Source organism: Triturus cristatus, chromosome 1_2 (assembly GCF_964204655.1).
Source record: "Triturus cristatus chromosome 1_2, aTriCri1.1, whole genome shotgun sequence".
In the NCBI taxonomy this organism is placed as follows: Eukaryota; Metazoa; Chordata; class Amphibia; order Caudata; family Salamandridae; genus Triturus; species Triturus cristatus.
The window spans coordinates 890,135,665-890,155,819 of NC_140580.1; the positions used below are offsets into that span (position 1 = coordinate 890,135,665).

Sequence of the window (20,155 nt, forward strand, 5' to 3'; positions counted from 1 at the left end):
CACCATGAATCCCTTGTGTCTCAATGACAAGTTGGACATGAGTTGCTTTCTATCAATCCCACGAGCATAGAAACTTACCCTTGTGAATATATGGACTTCATCATTTGCTGCGCATCCATCCATGTCTGTCTGTCTGTCTGTCTGTCTGTCTTATAAGTTGGGGCAGAGGGTAATGTTAACATATCTTGAAACTGAACTGCAGTATGAAGGAATTTTTATATATGCCCTGGTAAAAGTATATTTTTTGTTATGTATGATTCTTTGCAATCACACTGGTTTGATTGAGATATCCAGTGGCAGGCATCGCCGAGATCATGGTTATTTCAGCCTGGTTAGCTCGGATCCAGCGCCAGCCAAATCCTGGATCAGGGATCAATACTCAATAACATACAAATGGCTCATACACATTCACCCAAATCCCTGACGCACTGGGGGTCAAGTTTTAATGATGTAAGATTTGGATTATCCGCAAGTTTATTATGACAATTCTAGATACATAACTAAACCAATACATCAACTTTCTTTCCAATCGGTCGATAGACCAATTACTTGAATAGTTGATGGTAATTATATCACATTATCTAACTGACTATCTACTCAGCTAAATAATCAGACTCTCTGTAAGATTCATAAAGCTTTATCTCATTATGATGCAAAACATCGTGCTCATTTGCATACAGTCACAGTGCGTAACAATGAAATTCACAAGAGAGAGAGAAAATAACATCAGCATACGCAACTGGTGACAGTCTCATCATCAATTCAAAATGTGCATGAAGGAGTGGATAGATCAAGAGACATCAGTTTCAGCAAAGACAATGCAAAACAAATAATCATATGGCAGAGAGGATAGGTCAAGAGACATCAGATTCAGAAATACATTGCCAAATATTTATGCAATGTACGAGTCAGAATAATACAAACCCAAAGGAACCGTGAAATACCACCCCCTTGGCCGAGGGGACAGTGGGGGTTCCCTGAGCTAGAGTCAGGGAACAAAGATTCAGGACCCAAGAGCGGGACAGGACAGTAACAGCTACGCCTCCTCGCAAACCGACGAACAGCGACGCATCACCCCTCTCGAACACCTATTTGGAAAGACGCGCTCCAACCACACCACCAAAGGCACACCAATTATACCCTAAAACCTACATGTCCGTCCCACAACAGTTGAAACATTTTCACGAAACTAGACAGTTGATTGGTGGACTCAGGAGGTGGTCTGTCACACCAATGCGATTTTATTAATTACTAGCACGTGTCCATTGTAAGACCTCCCTTTCTATTACATCAACCTTAACTCGTTCTTTTATTACAATGTCCTATACATTCATAATTATTCTCATGCTGCTTCTTCTATTACATCAACGGAAATGGTCTTGGATCCCAAGGTTAGTCACTTTTCTTGGCAGACGAACTACACATTCTGTTCAGTCCAGCCTTTAACCTGTGGCACTCCGCACTTTCGTCTGTTTAGATCACATGCTCTCTCTCTCACTCATCCTTCAGAGCTTCATCTATATGGCTAACTTAAGAATAATGGCGGATTATTCAGCTCACTATGGCAAAAGTAAACTTAACATTCATTAATTTTTTGATAATGCACTTCTCACTGTTTACCACCCACCTTTGCACTATTCCGGTATTATTTTCCTAGCAGAAGCTTAAAGCAAAAAAAAAACAGCGTTAATTATTATTAAAGCAGGATGCAAGATGCGGCCTAGTCATGCTTTATTTCTCGTTTCTTTCACAGCACAAATGTGAATACGACCTAGTCTATTCACGCATTCGTTTACGTTAGCGTACTTATGCATAAAGCAGCTTCCCTCATGTTCATGTGTAATGCACATTAGAATGTCACTGCACACTGTTAGTATGTATTATAGGGGTGTTAATCCGAGGAGGTTTCTTTGCGAGAAATCCTGCTCCATCAATCCCCCCTCTGATGGCTTACTGGAGCCATCATAAAATACCTACCATACCAAGTGCATCTTCATCTACCTAACATTTAGTATTCTTCTCTCGTTTTATGGCACTTTCGTCTAGATCTTTCATCATATTATAGTATTCTCCTTTCATGTCTTCTAGCTCTATCTCATCTCTTTTTTTTCTTGCCCTTCGTTGATTCTTTGATTCTGTCACGTCTCTTCTTCTACTCTTACATTTACAACACTTATAAGTTGTTACTATTATTAGAACATTGGAATGTTAGGAGCTCCATTGAAGACAATGGAGTGCTCCGGGCTTCTACGGGCCTGTAGAAGCCCACAGAGCAACATTCAATGTTTTACAAAGACCTCTAGGAGCTCTCGAGGGGATTAATCCCCTCAAGCTTCAAGAGGCCTTTGTTTTATTTGTTTGAACATTCTGCTCTCTAGTCGCAGAATGTTCTAATAGCCTTATAGCCCTTTGTAGCAGGGCTATACCGCCTATTAAAGTCCCGGTCCCTTGTTAAAGGCCCTCGAACGTGGAAGCGGGCCTTTAATTGCTGGTATAGCCCGGGCTATAAGGCTATATTAAAGCTACTATAGCTACTGAAATTATTGGCATTATTATCTTTCCTAATAAACTACGTCTAAAGGTTTTAAACCATTTACCTACGGAAGAGAAACCCTTACCAAGTTTCTCCCAGACACCGTCAACCTCCAGCTGGGTAAAATCTTCATGTAATTTCGTAATATTTTTAATGTATCCCTCAATACCTTTACTTTTATCAGGGATATAGGTACAGCAGTGTTGTATTTTGAACATGACACAGACTCCATCCTCTTTTGCTAATAATATATCAAAGGCAAGTTGATTTTGCAAAACCATTGATCTGATTGCAACCATTTCTGTGTCAATCATCAGGAACCCACCAGCAGTATCTGTTGATAAACGATCAACCACTGTGGATCATTTTCAAATTTGTGAGAATTCAGAACAACTCCAACTGAGTGTATCAGTGTACCAAAAATATCACCTACTATCTCTGAAAAATGTGCTCACTAGTTACGTGTGTCCTTTATTTACTTCATTTAGTCTGTTGTTGTTTGGGTCCATGTGATAGACCTTTGGAAAAAATATAGCAAAATAACAACTACCAAAGCAATGTGCAGGCAACCTATAATAGGCTTTCTTACCACACACATAATAGAATCCCGGAAAAACAGATCAGTTCCACCCTTCAATCCCCAACCTTCAGTAATTTGGAAAGTATGCTCACATTCACTAGTATCAATGAAATAATTGTTATAGTTGGTTTTCATTCTAAGCAAACATATTTTTCCCTTTTGAGTCCAGTCCAGGGACATTGCAGCGTATGTCTCGCCTTTCTCATAATTTCTCTCTCTGAAAGCCTATGGTGGTACCTGTGACTTCTGTTCAGCAGCTTTCTTTTGGAAACTTTCTCTTCTACTTTCTACCATTTATATGAATACTTTTTCTTCACCCTGCAAACTACATGTTAGGTTGTTTTTATAAGCATATTCTACATCTAAAGCCTTGGTAATATGGAAAGACTCTCCCATATAACGTGCATTTTTACTATTTAAAACTTAATTCAACTCCCTTATAACGGGTATTTCAGAAAACACTAAATCTATTTTGGAATAATGATACTCGAGCTTCCCCGTCACATAGAAGAGGCTCATTAGGACACTCTAAGACACACCATATGTTAAAGGTAGGTGATGGTACGTCACCCCCTCTGAGATAGACGAAGGTTATTGCATGCACACATAATCACTCACATTCATTGTATCAATGTACTCCTACAACAATTTAGTAAACACATTTAACGAGAAATCCCTAATTGATTTATAATGATGGAGAATGCTTCCATCCAATTGTTCTACTTTAGTATTAGGGGTTCCATTAGTAACATCACTCATTCTTTCACTTGTCACATCAATAGTATTACTTCTGTTACTAGCTACCATCAGAATAGGTACAAGGACAGTTAGTAATATCCACATAAACGTTAATAACATGACACTACAAAAGCAAGCTTTAATCATCTACGTTTTAGACTAGACTTGGGATGTTCAGTCACTTCTGCTTCAGCCATTTTGTATTCTAACAAAAATCTATTTAAGTCTATGAACACTAAACTAAAAAAAACAAAAATTCTGGGAAAAATAGTGTACTCCTACACTTCAAGGCTTTCTTCTTTACCCCTTTCTTCTGATCTTCTGAGTCATTCAGTTTTTCTTTTAGTTACCAAATTTTACACCTTAATTTTTTCACAGGTCTCTTAAGGTGGTCTTAATTTGCTTCCATCAACTTGCTCAGTGTCAGAACTGTCTTTTTCCTCACTTGGATCAGAACTTTCAATTTCCTCCAAAATGACGTAAGTCCATTCTGGTGCTTTGTATTTCCTACTTGGAATTCTAACTCTCCTTGTATTTCGTATTAATTCTTCTCCTGAATGTTCCTGTTCTGTTTGACTTGAGACCTCATTACTTTGCTCTGGTCTTCTATTTGACTTTCTTCTTACAAGAGTGTATTTCAGTCTTTTCACGCAACCTGACCAACTGTCACCTTTTCTTGGTTTTAGTCTGAATTACCTTTTCACCTTCTGTATCTGGTTCATAAGTTCTTTTATTTGGCCTTTCTTCTACCTGTTCTTCTTCTTGATTGTCAATAACTTCTCTTTCTTCTGATTCAATTGTAATCTCACTTGCTTTTGGCTCAACAGTAGGCTCACTTTCTCCTTGTTTGACAGCAAGCTCACTCTCTTCTGGCTCAACAGCAGACTCACGTGACCCAGTAGCTGGTGCCCACTCTGCTTGACTTGTACTTGGCTGTTCATCATCAGTTTGTTCTTCAGAATCTGTCACTCTAGATTCTTCAGCTTCACACACTTCAGCCTCTGGTCTTTGGCTTTGGTTTACCAGTTGCTTCTCTTCTTGTCTTTCAAGTGGACCTAGGACTCGTCTGGTATGGCTGAAATGTATCCAATTTGGCAAGCCACCGCACTTCACTGCTGTTGTCGTCACCAATATCGCCTGGTAAGGTCCGTTTCACCTGGGTTCTAAACACGATTTCCTCATGTGTTTGACAAGAATCCATTCACCAGGACTCAGATCGTGAGCTTGATTCGGCTGTGTTGTAGTGGCATTTTCTCCAACCTGATGAGACACAGAACGCATCAGATCAGCCAATCCTCTGCAATAATCAAGCACTAGACCATCAGATATATTCATCAGCTTGTTTGCAAGTATGTATGCTTGTCTCGTTGCTCTTCCCATTAGGACTTTGTGAGAACTCAAACCCGTCTTTTTGTCAGGAATGCTTCTAAGACTCATCAATACAAGGGGTAAAGCATCAGGCCATTTCAGTGTTGTGGATGCACACACCTTTCCTAACCTAGATTTTATAGTGCCATTATTCTGTTCAACCACTCCAGATGCTTTGGGTCGATAGGCACAATGCAGCTTCTGTTCAATTTGTAATGCTGCACAGATGATTCAAATTATCTCATTATTGAAATGTGCTCCCTTATCTGTTTCTAAAGTGACTGGAAATCTGAACCTAGGAATCAGTTCTCTTAGTAGAAGCTTTGCGACAGTCAAGCTGTCATTCCTTCTCACTGAATAGGCTTCTACCCAGTGAGAAAACAAGCAGACAACAACCAACACATATTTCAGCCCATTGCAAGGGGGTAGCTATGAAGTCCAAATGGAGTCGGGTGAAAGGACCTGCTGCTTTTCCAATTCGTCCCCAACTAACAACTGTCTTTCTGCCTGGATTCTGTTGCCGACAGGTGACGCACCTCTGACAAAGGCTCTCTGCAATAACCCTGCACTTTGGGTTGTAACATGACTGCTTGAAGTATCTGATCATGGCATCTCTGCCAACGTACGCAATTCCATGGTACACCCTGGCCATGTGGGATAGTAAACTGTCTGGCATGACTGGTCTCTCGTCTATATAGACACGCACCTCGTCTCCTGCCCTTTACCTGCATCCTGAATTTGTCCAAATGTATTTTTCCCCCATCACTTGCTTCTTTCCTGTAGCTGTCTAACTTCCTCCCAAGATTCCAAAAGTAGAAGATCTTAACATAATATGGCTATTGGTATTTTCCTTTTCAATCCCTCTGTTTAAGGCGATTAAATTTTGTGCACAGAAACGTGCTACTTGATCGGCATATCTATTGCCCTTCGTCACATAATCATCTCCTGATTTATGTGCGGCACATTTCACCACTGCAATTCTTTTGGGTAATTGCAAAGCATCCAATAATTCTTTTACAGTTTTGCTGTTACGTATAGGGGAACCTGAAGAAGTCAGAAATCCCCATTGCATCCATAGCTGTCCAAAACCATGGACAACCCCGAATCCATATTGACCATCAGTAAATATGGTTACCTTCAGACTTTTGGCCATTTGGCACGCTCTAATCAGAGCTATCAATTCAGCAATTTGGGCAGAGTTTACCCCTTTCAGACAGGATGCTTCAAGAACTCCTGCTATGGTGCAAACAGCATAGGCAGTACATAGCTCACCCTTCTCATTTCTCAGCCATGACCCATTAATGAACATCTCACAATCTGATTCTTCCAATGGTTCGTCTTCTATGTTTGACCTAGGCTTGGTGCATAGTTCTGTCACATCCAAACAATCATGATCCGCTTCTTCTCTCACTTCCTCACAATATGAATCCGGCAAAAGGGTTGCCGGATTTACAGTCGTGCACCTCACCACAATCACATTTTCAGCACCCAGAATCACTCTTTTGTACTTAGTCAGCCAACTAGAGGTCATATACTGTGTCCGGGTACGGGTCAAAAGGATCTCAACTGAATGTGGCACATACACCTTGACTGGATGTCCCATAACAATTGCTTCACTCTGTTCCAGACTCACGCAAGTAGCAGCCACTACTTTCAAACAGCCTGTCAATGTTGCGGCCACTGTATCCAAAGTAGCAGAGAAATATGCTACTGGACGTCGTGCCATTCCATGTTTCGGAGTTAGGACTGAAAGTGCACACCCACCTCTTTCACAGCAGTACAACACAAAATCCTTTGTATAATCTGCATTTCCAATGCAGGTGCTAGACAAAGACTGTTTCGCAATTTCGTAAGGCTTCCATACTTTCATCATCCAGCACAATCGGATCTTTAGCATCTTTTCGTGTCAACCTCTGTAGAGGTTTTGCAATCAGTGAGAAGCCACTGACCCATTGCCTACAGTATCCAACCATTCTCAAAAACATTTGAACTTCTTTCTGTGTTTTAGGCGGGCTCATTTGTTTGATCACATTAATTCTCTCAGTTGTCACCTTTCTGACTCCTTTTTAGGTCTCGCCTACGCAGCGCACAAGCTCTGCTTTGGAGTGACCTCTTGGAATCACTCCGGGCTTTTGTTGAAACTCGTGCATGTTTTGCATGGTTTCCTATTAGTACTCGTGCATGTATGGAGTTTCCCTTGCGGGAGCGAGCAGCAGCGCCATCTGTTAGCAATTATCACGCCTGCTGGGGGGGCGGGGGGGGGATTTTGGTATGTGAAAGCGTTATCTTTCACCGGTATTTTGACATAAATCAACACACAAAGCTTGTTGCAGGTTTGCGCATTTGGGTGAAGAATCAAGAAAGCAACGCCTCGGCTGAAGATGGAAAAATAAATGCTTTAAGGAAGGATGGTGCATGTAGCGTTAAACCTCAAGAGGATTGGAGCAGTCAAAGTCAAAAGATACTTTATTCGACAGCCAAGAGTCATAAAAGCACAATTAATCGAAAGGTATTAATACATAAAACCTTAAAGCACACTAAAAAGTTGTTTTCTGAAAATGCTTATGCAAAACAATAAAAAGGCATCCCAGTTAACAATTTCATCATACACATATAAATCTACAAATAGAGCAGCAATATAAAGTACAAAAAGGCACTAAATATATGACCAAAGCAGATTGAAACTATCTCATAAAGTGCACATTAAGTAAGAGAACAGACTGACTCTAGCGCCAGCAAACTTTTCCTGTATCTGATAGCCGCTATTAAATAGCTTGCAACCCTCAGGCAAACTGTCGGGGAGGGTAACATTTGAAGATAAGTCAGAGCCGGTCTCACTTGGGCAAACTGGCAGTCTTTAAACAATGGTAAAATATGGTTCCTGCGCAGAGGGTCGTAAAAGGTGCAAAAAAACATGAAATGTAATGTAATGTGTCCTGATCTGAAAAAATGGTCACAGGGGCAGGGTTTGAGTGAATCAGGTTTCAAAAAGCCTAGGGGAAATGCCAGAAGCCAAGGGACCTGATTCAGACGAAATCTGGTCAAAACAAAGCGGTGATATGCTTTGTTAACATAAGTTAAGTAAGGCTGCATATGTGGGCCCATGCTTAGTATAAACAAATCTTCTCACAGATTGGAGCAGTCAGATGTTTTGCTGAGTAAACCATCCTGCAGCCGCAGCCCAGTCAGCTCGGCCTGCTGAAGCACTTTCAACCCAATGGGCTTTGCGTGCCTGGTGTGCATCATTTCTTTGTTTTTTTGCTTTTCTTTTGTTTATAGTGCCTGGTGTGTTTCCCAGTGATATTTGTTGTAGTTACTCGTTTTCACAGGTGCTCGGTGGGAGCTGCTTGCACGCATATTTACGTGCTCAGACTTAAAGCATTTATCCCTTGTAACCCCCTCTAGAAATGTCCTGGCCTTTTTGACACAATCCGCGAACGTCCTTTGGTCCGTGTTTTGACAAGATAAGAGTGTTCCTGCTGGAAATAGTGTTATATAAGAATACATAATCCTCGTATCCCACCTTCTTAAAGTTTGATGGAGTTTGGGCGACGCAAATCACGAACAGCTTGGATCCGTCTGCTGTTATTTTGTATTGACACAGGCCGCTCCTCGCACTGTGATGCTGTTGGCTTGCAGACAACAGCTTGCATAGTGTTGTTGGGGAGGTGCTTGGGTGGGAATCAGGAGAATCCACTGTAGCAGGAGTGCTTTTGTCCTCTTGTGGGGAATCTAGCGATGCAGCCAAGTGAGCCAGTTTTGCAGGAGGGTTCAATGAAATGGACTGCATATTCCATTCCTGCCCTGGTCTTGAATGGCATCACTCTAGTTGCTCTTTGGCGCTGGTATTTTTCCCCACAAACACTAGTTCTCCCTGTTAAATATAACACAAAAGTCAAGAAACCAGGCATAGCAACTCCCTTATTCATGGACATGTTCTTACACAGTCGCACCTGGGACTGCAGTGTTTCTTTCCAATTTCAGTCTGGCTAACTGGTGTTGTCAACAATAATAGTCAATAGTATGTTGAGAGATCAAATTAAAAGGCAATCTAGCTTGCTTAACTCCCTCCTTCCCGAAATGCAGCCTCTTCTAGTCTGTCTCGTCTATATTTTATACATTTCTCATTGTGTCCCCATCACCCAGATGACAAATAATAATAAGCATTTGCAATGCAATAGGTCTAGCATTTGCACGAGCTTGAGCTATTGACATTGTAAATGACCATGCCTTTTATTTATGGGTTGTTCTTCAAAACAGATAAATAAAAGGCCTCGTCATTTACAATGCCAACAAAAAAAAAAAAAATGTGAGACCCATTGCATTGCAAATGCTTGTTCTATTTTGTGTCCTAGGTACGGAACTTCCCGTTTACAAAATTGTAACTTTGCTGGTGTCCTCCTTCTGCCAAATGGTGCAATAAGGCAACTGTATCTGTCACACATGCCTCTCGTGTCTTTGATGCCACTAACAGATCATCAATGTCTTGAACCAAAACTGAATTTCCTGGCATGACTAAAGTCTCTAAACATTTTTTTCCAGAATCTGATTAAAGATTGAAGGACTCTCTGTGTACCCTTGAGGAACTGGGCACCATGCCAAAACACGGTCTCTGAACCAGAACGCAAAAAGATATTGACTTTCCGGGTGTAAAGGAATCGAGAACAATTCTTGGCACAAATCAATCACTGTGTGCCATCCAGCATCACATGGAATTTGATAAAGGATCACTGATGGATTTGGCACCAATGGACAACAGGGTACTTCAATTTTATTAATCTTTCTTAAATCCTGCACTATTCTGTATTTCCCACTGGGTTTCTTGATACCTATAATAGGCGAATTACAAGGACTGCTCAGTATTTCTTTCAGGATTCCCAGTTCAATCATTTAGTCTATCACAGGAGCAACTCCTGCAAATACTTCTGGACTCATTTTGTACTGTGGTGTATTTGGATATACAGCACCCTTTTTCACTGTAATTGGAATCGGATCTACATTTGTCATTAGACCAAACTCCTTTCCTGTGAAGTCCCATACATCTGATCTTACTGCACTTTTTAATTCTTCAGGCAAATTTTCTTCAGTGATAAGTGAAAACAACTCATACACTTCTGTCCCTTGCTTTGCTAGCATCATCTTAAATTCAACATCTTCATCAGGTCTCTGAAATACAATACCATCTGGTGTACAATAGATGGTGCAATTCATCTTACACAATGAATCCCTACCCAAGAGATTTACTGGACTCTAGTCATATACCACAAAACGATGCATGTCTCGGAAATTACCAATATAAACCGCTATTGGATTTGTGACTGGTGTCTTTATGTGCTTATTCAGGACTTGTACAACTTGGATAGTTTCTCCCGAGAGGGGTAGGTTTAGAATTTCTGCTGCTCTCATAGTAGAACGGGTAGCACCAGTGTCCACTAGGAATGTAATATCATTACCTTCCACTTTCCCTTTAACAAATGGACCCGACTGACCTGCTGCCAAGGATGCGCCAAGTACGCACTCTTCCTCCCCCCTCAGGCACCGTCACTGAGATGAGTCTGAATCACTCTCATTGCACTGCAACCAGTATTGCGGAACCATTTACACACTTTGATTTTTATTAACTTGTTCTGCTCCGTGAAATCCAGTGTTCGCACCTGAGCATTCACATTATTTGGCACGGGAGCTTGTGGCACCTGTAACTGTGGTGTAACTACCTGCTGCTGTTGGTTCACAACCACCTCATTCTGCATCGATGGATTTAAATTTTGATTTACTCCATTATTCTTTTGAGCAGATCTACACTCATTCCTCCCACTGGAATTCTGCCCATTTTGATTCTGACCATTCATCTGGTAACCCGTCTGCGAATTATTGTTTGTTTCTTGCTATTCTGCCACTTTCACTTGTGCCCACATCATTTTCTCTTTTAACTTCTTAGGTCTTGATTCAATGTCATCACTACAATACTTTGCATACCTCCGAATTTCGTCTATCGTTTTGCTTTGCCAACAAATCAAATGTTGCTGAACCATATTACTAATTTCCGGTTTCAATCCAAACACAAAACAATACACAAAATGTCCCGTATCCTTGTCTCCAATATTCTCAAACCTGCTGTACTGTTTAAATACCTGTAACAATCTTTCGTAGTAAGCATGCACTGACTCTTTTAGTTCTTGGGTCGTCCTGTCAATCTTAACCTAATTCGTTTCCTTAGGGGACATTTTTCCCTTCAAATACCTGATTACCTGATTATACTTTTTCATCACCTTGTCAAACGGTGCACCTGTTTTAGGATCCTTAGGATATTCTTCCTTTGGCCAATCGACAGTGATTTTACACTCTGTCCGCAAATCTGCTGGAACAGCAATCTCAAACAACCCATCTAAATCCTTTAACAAAACCTTTGAAACTTTCACAAACCTCTCTACCTGTTTGTACCATTCGACCGGTTTCTCTCTTAACCTGGGAAAATCGGTCGTAAAGGATAATATATCCGGTCTTGACCATGGAACATGAACATATCCACCACCTGGAACTTCTCTCATCGGACACGCCCTTTCAACTTGTTCTGTCTCTTTTAACGGAAACATGAATACTCCTTTACCAGCTGCTTCTTCTTTCTTTCTTTCTTGTCTATTTATTTTTCCATCGATCTACATCTTCCCATTTCTTCAAGATGTTAATGAACTCTTATCTGCAATCTTTTTCCAGACGCATTCAAGCTCTCTAAGTCCTTATCAGTAAAGGCCAATCTGTATGACTTCTGAAACACCTTTAACTTTTCTAGGTCTACTCCATAATCACTAGCGGCTTCGGATATTTTCTCGTGAAGATTCCTCGCTCTCCAAGTAATACTTTTACACAAAATCAATTCATCATCTCGGTAAGTTCCTAATCTGTCTGGACTTATTGTACCAATAATCATCTCTTCCCAAATCTACTTTCAATTGACTCACATTTATACTCTGGTTGAAGCTTCGGCTTCGCCATTTCTTTTATCCAAATATTCAATTCTTCTGGTGAAGTATCTGCTGAACTCCCTGCTATTAGAGTGACATTCAGGCTTATTCTCCATGGGTCTATTTGTATACCTCTTTTGGGGTTTCCGTTATCAACTCACAAACCGGAAGATCTAACAATGTAGGATTCGGATCATCCTATCCATTCTCATTCATTACCGTCACCACTCCACTCCTGCTACCACTTCATGGAACTGCCAACGTATGCACTTTTGACAAATTCTGTCTTTCTCCATACAATGGAACTACGGGACCAATTGTTACAGGTAACGTCAATGCTTCCGCATTCGGATTTAACTGATTCTTTTTCTGGACCTGTTCTAGTCTTGCCTTATTCAACAATTTAACTTAATTTTCTCGCACTAACCTAGCTATTTCGGTGACTTGTGGAGTCAATGGGGTTCCCAATTGTGGGGCACTTGGAGTCACCTCCCCTGAAATTTCTTCATAGGGTGGAGGTCGTTTGGTCATAATGTTCTCTAACAACTCATCATCAGATTCGTTCGGGTCATCCCTTAAACTTGAAGTCTCTATATTTTTCTTTTTCTCTTTACACTTTCCTCCTGTCTTGTCTGATCATCAGTAACTAAAACTAGGTACAAACCTTCTGTTATCAAAGCTCGCCCCCTTCTTTTCAACTTTTCTTCCCTACTTTCAAAAGGATATCCAAACATCGAATTCCTGTATCTTCTGTTACCTCTATATTTCTCTCTTTCAAATGCCTCAACTTTCCATTCTTCTAAGGCTTCGCACTATTTCAATCTGGGATTCGGTTCTAGTAAATTCATCCGATTTCTCAAATTCTGCAATATCCTTACATTAAACGTACCATGCTGTGGAAAGGCTATAACACCATCATCCTTTGTATATTTCACCCAATTCTCTAGCCTCATAAATGTATGGTATCCTAGCTCCAACATCATAAGAAGCAGGCGTTTTTGGAGGTGGAATAGGAATTCCCTCTCTAGTCACAATGGGTTTATCCTTTTTGAAAACATTCTTTATTTTGTTAAGCAGCTTCATTTTTCTTATCTTTTTACGCTAATGTACCTCACCAAAACAAACAAGAGAATCTTTCCGTAATTCTACATACTCTATTTGTCAGTTCTCTTCCTAGACCAGCGCGACTCGCACCAACCACCCAATCAGAGCACCACCACTATGTAAGCAAAATTTCAATCAATACTATCGCGGCTCAAACCAACCAACCAATCACAGCTCAGTACATGCCCGCTGCCTGACCAATGCCAGCACGGCCTTTTCTGATGTCAGTATTACTCTTGCTACTGACCCTCCCTTTACAATGTGATATGGCAATATTTTTCTAAGTTTTCTTAATCAAAATTTCTGTTAGTAACAACACAAAACAATGCTACCTTGTCTGTTCCATTAAATAAAGATATAGTTTTCACTTTTCCAAGAGGTTTTCTTCACTATGAGTAATAATAACAACCAGCACTATTATACTCTTCAAACAAGCTCCGGGAGGACCTATTACTCCTTAAGGGATAAGTCCAAAGTTTCGCAAGAGGACTTTTTGGTGTGAAAAGAGGTCTTGATACACCCCTGGGGATAAGGCAAGAGTTTCAGAAGTGGACCCTTTACTATTCCAGACATGCTACTTTCATACGAAATGGTCTCTAAATATAATACCTACAGCCCTCCGTAGCTTCGGTATTATTACTAAGGGTGGGCGTAGTGGGGCTACGTGAAGTAGTACGTAGTGTGCCCAAATCTACGCACACTACGTGCTTCGCGTAGCCCCACTACGCGCCACCCGCCTCCCGCCCGCCCTCTTTTTAAATCAAACCCCCACATTTACAATAAATACAAAATTTAGAAACTTACCATGAAGCGCGGCGTCTCCGGGGCTCCCTCTTCCATTCCCAACTTCTTCTGACAAATGTGCATGCGCGGAAGCCCGCGCATGCGCATTTCTTGCGAGAAATGAGCATCCGCGGGCGTCCGCGCATGCGCATTTGTCAGAAGAAGTTGGAAATGGAATAGGGAGCCCCGGAGACGCCGCGTTTCAGGTAAGTTTCTTTAATTTTGTATTTATTGTAAATGCGGGGGTTTGATTTAAAAGGAGGGCGGGCGGGAGGCGGGTGGCCGCGGCAGGCAGCTACGCTTCGCCCTGGGTGAGCGTAGCGCTAGCCTGCTTCGCCTACTTCGAAAACTGCGAAGCAGGCAGCGCTACGTACACTACGTGGGCGAAGCGTAGTGTCTCGCCCAGGGTTAATTATTACAACAGACAAAGTACTTCTGCTGTGTGATTTCCTTATCCACACACTTCTTCTGCCTATTACAGGCTAATTCCATTCCCGGGATTCCTCAGGTTGCTCCGTACCTGAACTTCCAGTCAACATAGAACACGACACTAACTTTTCATGTTAAGAACATATAATCAATAATCAGTACCAAATTTATCAATAATTAAACCATCCTCCGCTACCAGAAAACTGATTCAGCCCTAGCCAAATACCTGATCAGGGATCAATACTCGATAACATACAAATGGCCCATACACATTCACTCAAATCCCTGATGCGCTCGGGGTCAAGTTTTAATGACATAAGATTTGGATTATCCGCAAGTTTATTATAACAATTCTAGATACATAACTAAACCTATACTTCAACTTTCTTTCCTCTCGGTCGACAGACCAATAAGTTGAGTAGTTGATGGTAAGGATAGCACATAATTTAACTGACTATCTAGTCAGCTAAATAATCACAGACTCTCTGTAAGATTAATAAAGCTTTATCTCATAATAATGCAAAATATCGTGCTCATTTGCATACAGTCACAGTGCGTAACAATGAAATTCACAAGAGAGAGAAAATAACATCAGCACATGCAATTAGTGACAGTCTCATTATCAATTCAAAATGTGCATGAAGGAGTGCCACATATGGCGAAAGGCATAACCTGTGCCGGCAGTACATATGACAGTACCTCTCAGTCAACCGTCCACATATATCCCACTCATATGCACATATGTTCAGACATCCAAACATCCCCAAAGACCACGCTCTCACTGACGCACATGGCAGCCCTCTCATAGTGCCCCTGGTCAACGTATTTTGATAAACCATTGCATTTGGCTCTGTGGACATTAGGCTGAAAGTCAATTAAGCTAGGCGTCTGGTAACAATGGGCGAGTTACTTAGCCTTCAGTAGAGCACACGATTATTTTTACTGATCAGAAGAAGGTCTCACTGCAGAAAAGGTTGGAGACCCCTGATCTCATGAAACGCAAAACAAACAAATTTTCATCTTCTAGACAATCTTTCATTAAGGTTGTATTTATGTTATTTTTTATGTGAGAACCGATATATTTAAGTGAGTAAATATTTGTGGGTTATGCTTATGCACATCATTGATGTAGCAGAGGCTAAAAAATTCAAGGATTCAGTATTCTAATAACATAGTTCTTGGAATGTACACTACATAGTATGAACGACTGTTACAACAATCTGCAGTTCAGCATCTCAAACTCTTTCTGTAAATACACTACCCACTTTATCTAACATTTAGAATCACCTTCAACAGACACATCAGAAGACCAGTGAAGAGTTCTTGCAATCCTCTGTGCAATATTTTAAAGACCCTGAAACGCATAGAAACTAGTTTTAATGGCGACTTCAATCTCTGGGTCTGTTTTTTAGTCAGGATATTAACACAACCATAATATAGATTAACACCACGTACAGGAGTGTTGCTGCAAAATCCCAGCCACTAATTGAAAAAGCAACCAATCAATAGACGCCAAGCATATGTTGCATAGCTGGGTTTCACAAGCCACGCTCAAACTCCAGGCAGGGGTTAAGGTATTCCCAGCACAGTTCCAAAGCTCCTATGATAGAAAGGTAACAAATCAAAGCCAGCGGTTCTAGTGCGGCGACCAATAGGTCAATGATTTGTTTGTAGAATGATGCAACCTTTGGCAAAAAAAAAATATTCGCTTCCTGCCGCTGACAGTCATGTGGTAGGTATCACAGCACTCTCCTTCACGTCTACAGATTTAATATGAGCAATGTACTGTTTGCCACATTATCATGCACCCAAACAAGGTGAACAGAAGAACCCCACAAAAAGGAAGTCATTTTTACTTTCAAAACTGCATTTTATACAGGAATTCGTCTCAGTTATTTGACAGGTAACGTCGCAAAAATGCCATAAATTATTGTACTTGGGTCTGAGCAGACACTCTTATGCTCATTTTATTAGAGGGGTGCGTGTCTTGTGAACTAAGTACTGATTATTTCCTTCGTGAAGTAACTAGATGAGGGGGTGGGGAGGCAGCTGCGTGTGAATCTTGTTAAACTAGCTTAAGTACTGCATTTTGAGATTTAAGGTTTTCCAATACAACATCATCTCAAATACAATCAAGGGCTTCATTTTCTTTTATAATATATTTACTAGGGACTGGACCATAACATTCTGATTATAAACAGTTGGAAAGAGGTGCCAGTGAGCTTTCGGTGCCTGCCACCTCATGGCACCATGTACTGGTCTGAGTATGTGGTTGAGGGTGGGGGGGGGGGGAAATCGATGAGTCACACGCCTTTGTATTATTTTGGAAATGCCTTCTCTTCCTCAACATGGCTTTTTTTTTTTAACAGATAACAGACAGTAAGAGACATGTTATCAGCGTTTTGCTAGTTTAACGGAGCTCCTTATGGAGTGTCATCTGAGGAACATGAACTAAAAGCAATCAAGAGACCACTTCTTACATAGAAAGATTCTCTTGGCAACTACACAAACCCAATAAACCTAAATTATCAGGGTTTGCTATCATCGCAAGGGATATGAAACCCAACTTGTCAGTGTCTCACAAGGAAAAATGTAAATATAAAGTACTTACTGAGGGTGTCTAATAGATGCAAGAAAACTTTCTCAAGGTCATTTAGGACACGGCTGAAATTTTAGTTGCAAGATAAAAGTCGTGTTAATTTTGACGAAAAAAATTCATGAATTGAAATAGCCTGGCACGCATTTCACCACTATTACTTCACCACTATTTTATATGATTTCTGTTTTTTCGATACCCACTGCAGGTAAGAGCTACTGTACAGCAGGCCATCGAGCAAACATACAATTCCTAGCTCGGCCTCATAGTTGACAGAAACGCACCATAACGAGGCTGCTCATTTGAGATCACTCCAAGTGCCTCGATTAGTCAAATATATCATGTGTCAACAAACCAACCATTTCCATTGATGCCAATCATCTATCAACTGGGGCAAACATTGCCACTTTGGGCTGGAAGGGAACCCACTCGAGTCTCCTTATTCGGCTGAGTGAAGACACCACTCAAATCGGTCTGCCCTGTACCTATCTCTCACACAAAGCCCCCCCCCCCCAACCACCCCCCCCCCCCATGACTTTGACACTTCGCATAACAATTATACAGAGTATTCCCTCTGGGACACTGAACAGCCGCACCTAGCCCAACTACCATCTCAAGAGCACCAGTTCTTGTCAACTGGACTGTGCAATTTGTACCTCACATATGACCTACGTTTATAACTGGGATCTTCTGTCTCCCTTTCTGAAAAACACCTTGGTCAAAAACTGGGTTACACAACCTATGCGGGGCTCTCTACATTGCTTTAACACGGGTAGCTACAGTATCCCATTCTGGAAATTAATGTGGCTCGTGCAACCACTTTCCCAAAGAAATAAGGTGGCAGTCGGCACATTTAAAGAAATTGGGGACCACTCTCCAATGAAGTGGCCCTCGAATGCATATCGCTGCCTTCGCCCAAGAGGGTGGAATTTGAACAGCTCCTGGACTGTTGTCTCCTGATGGGCGACAGATCAAATGCTTGGTGGATAACCGGACAAAAGTCTAAACGGTCGTTTTGACAAAATGGTTAAGATAATTTCAGACTAACAACTTTCAAATGAAGGTGACTTCGCCTCCTTTGTACTAATACAGCAGTTCTCCAGCCCACAAAACACAAACCTAAGGCTGCCCGCTCCTTCTCGTTAATTTGTGGCACTGTGTAAAAATCCCTAAAGACTAGTATCCGTATGTTGTTATTTATACTGGGCTAACATTTTGGAAATATCCAACATCTCACCAAGGCTAGAACAGACACCGTTCCAGGTAACTGCCCTATTGAAACCATGTCTCTTAAGTCCACCTGAAATCCTAGTTCTGTCTTCCATTCTGCGATGACGACAGCATTGCTGTCAAGATGCTCTACGAATGACACCTCCAGACAGTCAATCTTAATCAACACAACTTGGTATACAAGGCTTTCTGAGACGTAATGGGGGAAAAAGACAATGCTCGATAACACAGCATGTCGAGTCCTGGCCACCCCCCTACTCACGGCTCTGGTCCAGCTCCCGCGCCGCCTTGGCTGCCCGCTCTAGGCCGGTGGGGTCAAAGTGGCTCCATTTGTCCTTGGTTTTGCCCCCTGATCCCCCAGCGTCCCCTCCTTCACCGGGACCGGGAGGTGGTGGGGGTGCTCCAGGAGGAGGAGGGAGCGGCTCAGACGGTGGCTTGCTCACCCCAAAGAGCCACGACATGTCCTTGGGTTTTACTGTGTCTGAAGATGAGAAACCGGGTACAAGTGCTTGATACACATGTGAGCCAAAGGGAGAACAAGTACACTTGCGCTAGAAGTGAAACACTGTTCGCTGTCACTAAGAGAGAAAAGCGCACGCGCTCCATCGCAACCTGGTTACTAGCGTTCCTGAAGTCGAAATGCGCAGACGTGTAATGGAAAACACTGCTTTTCCGAGTCAATACGAAAATAACTACGCATGCGTTCACCAGGAGCTACGCCTATCGACCCATAGCCTGATCGCCTATTGGCTAGTACTGTCACGCAGCATGCGATGTCCCTTGTAGTTGCCATGTTATAGTCAGTCTGCTCCTCTCTGACTGTGGTCTTGACCCTTTCAATTTAACCGAAGCTGCGAAGCATTGGGGCCTGACCTAAACATGGCCGACGCTAAACTGCAACATGCTGCCAATGATAGGACGCTCTTGCATCAACTTGCCAAATCATTCAACAGACCCGATTCTGACTGAAGACTCCCGATTTTTCAATTACTTGTAAGTGTCTCCCCTCTGCAATTAACTCTTCTATTAGTACAAGTCATGTCAATGGCGGGAAATACATTCTCCCGATTAATATTATTTTAAATCTTACTTAAACATTGCTGCCAAGTTTTCAGATTGCTTATGTGTGACATTTCCATGGTTTCCATCCACTTAGGAGTAACATTTTACAGTAATATGTGTGACACTTTGAGATGCACTCTGTGGTGATGTTATCCCGTGATATGCCTTAACACGTCTCTATGGGTTGGTTCTCAGCATATCTCCACCAGTCTCTATGGTTCTGTGGAATGTTCACTCAATAAGTAAGTTAGTAGTCCTTTATTGTTTGATTAATTAAAATCTTACAATAATACAAAATTCATATAATGACCCTATATAAACAGTTAAAACAACAAAAATAAAATATGCAAGGTTTTTAAACTGAGATACATTTGATAACAATTCATTACATAATATATTTTAAAAAGTGGTGGTTATAGATTTAAATTATGCTCCTCTAATTTATTCTCTACTTTCCATCAAAATTTTACAAATGCAGAGTTTATGAGTATATCATCCGATGAGAAAGATAGTATCAATGCTTGTCTGCATGTCCTTACTCCTCGGTCATTAAATAGTCTCTTAAGTATACTCATTCTTTCGTTTTTCAATTCAGGACAGAGACAAAGTAGGTGCATAATATTCTCATCCCCAGATTTACATAGTCTATATAATGTGTCCTCTTCTGATTTTTTCCAAGGTGGTAAATGGCATAATCCCGGTAGTACACCGATTCGTGCTTTAGTAAAAATGTGTTTGTTTTTCAGCGACCATGGTGTATCCAAATATTG

The 20,155-nt window shown here is 41.3% G+C and overlaps 2 protein-coding genes across 3 annotated transcripts in view; one reads left to right on the top strand and one right to left on the bottom strand.

The window, feature by feature from the left end:
* The window catches only part of LOC146868232 (ATPase family AAA domain-containing protein 3-A), a 347,678-nt gene extending 328,712 nt beyond the window's left edge, over nt 1–18,966 (bottom strand). The window contains exon 1 of the mRNA XM_085609537.1: nt 18,586–18,966. Within this exon, the coding sequence (XP_085465663.1) occupies nt 18,586–18,784 (199 nt within the window). The 5' untranslated portion in view covers nt 18,785–18,966. The remainder of the gene's footprint in view (nt 1–18,585) is intronic.
* A 223-nt stretch (nt 18,967–19,189) lies between these two features.
* Nucleotides 19,190–20,155, top strand: part of LOC146868233 (uncharacterized) — a 204,942-nt gene continuing 203,976 nt past the window's right edge. The window contains exon 1 of one of the 2 annotated variants that reach the window (XM_085609546.1): nt 19,190–19,316. Coding sequence is in view for 1 of the 2 variants with exons in the window: in XM_085609545.1 (XP_085465671.1) it covers nt 19,225–19,316 (92 nt within the window). In the remaining variant the exon portion in view is untranslated. The remainder of the gene's footprint in view (nt 19,317–20,155) is intronic. The other variant, XM_085609545.1, reaches the window with a different exon arrangement.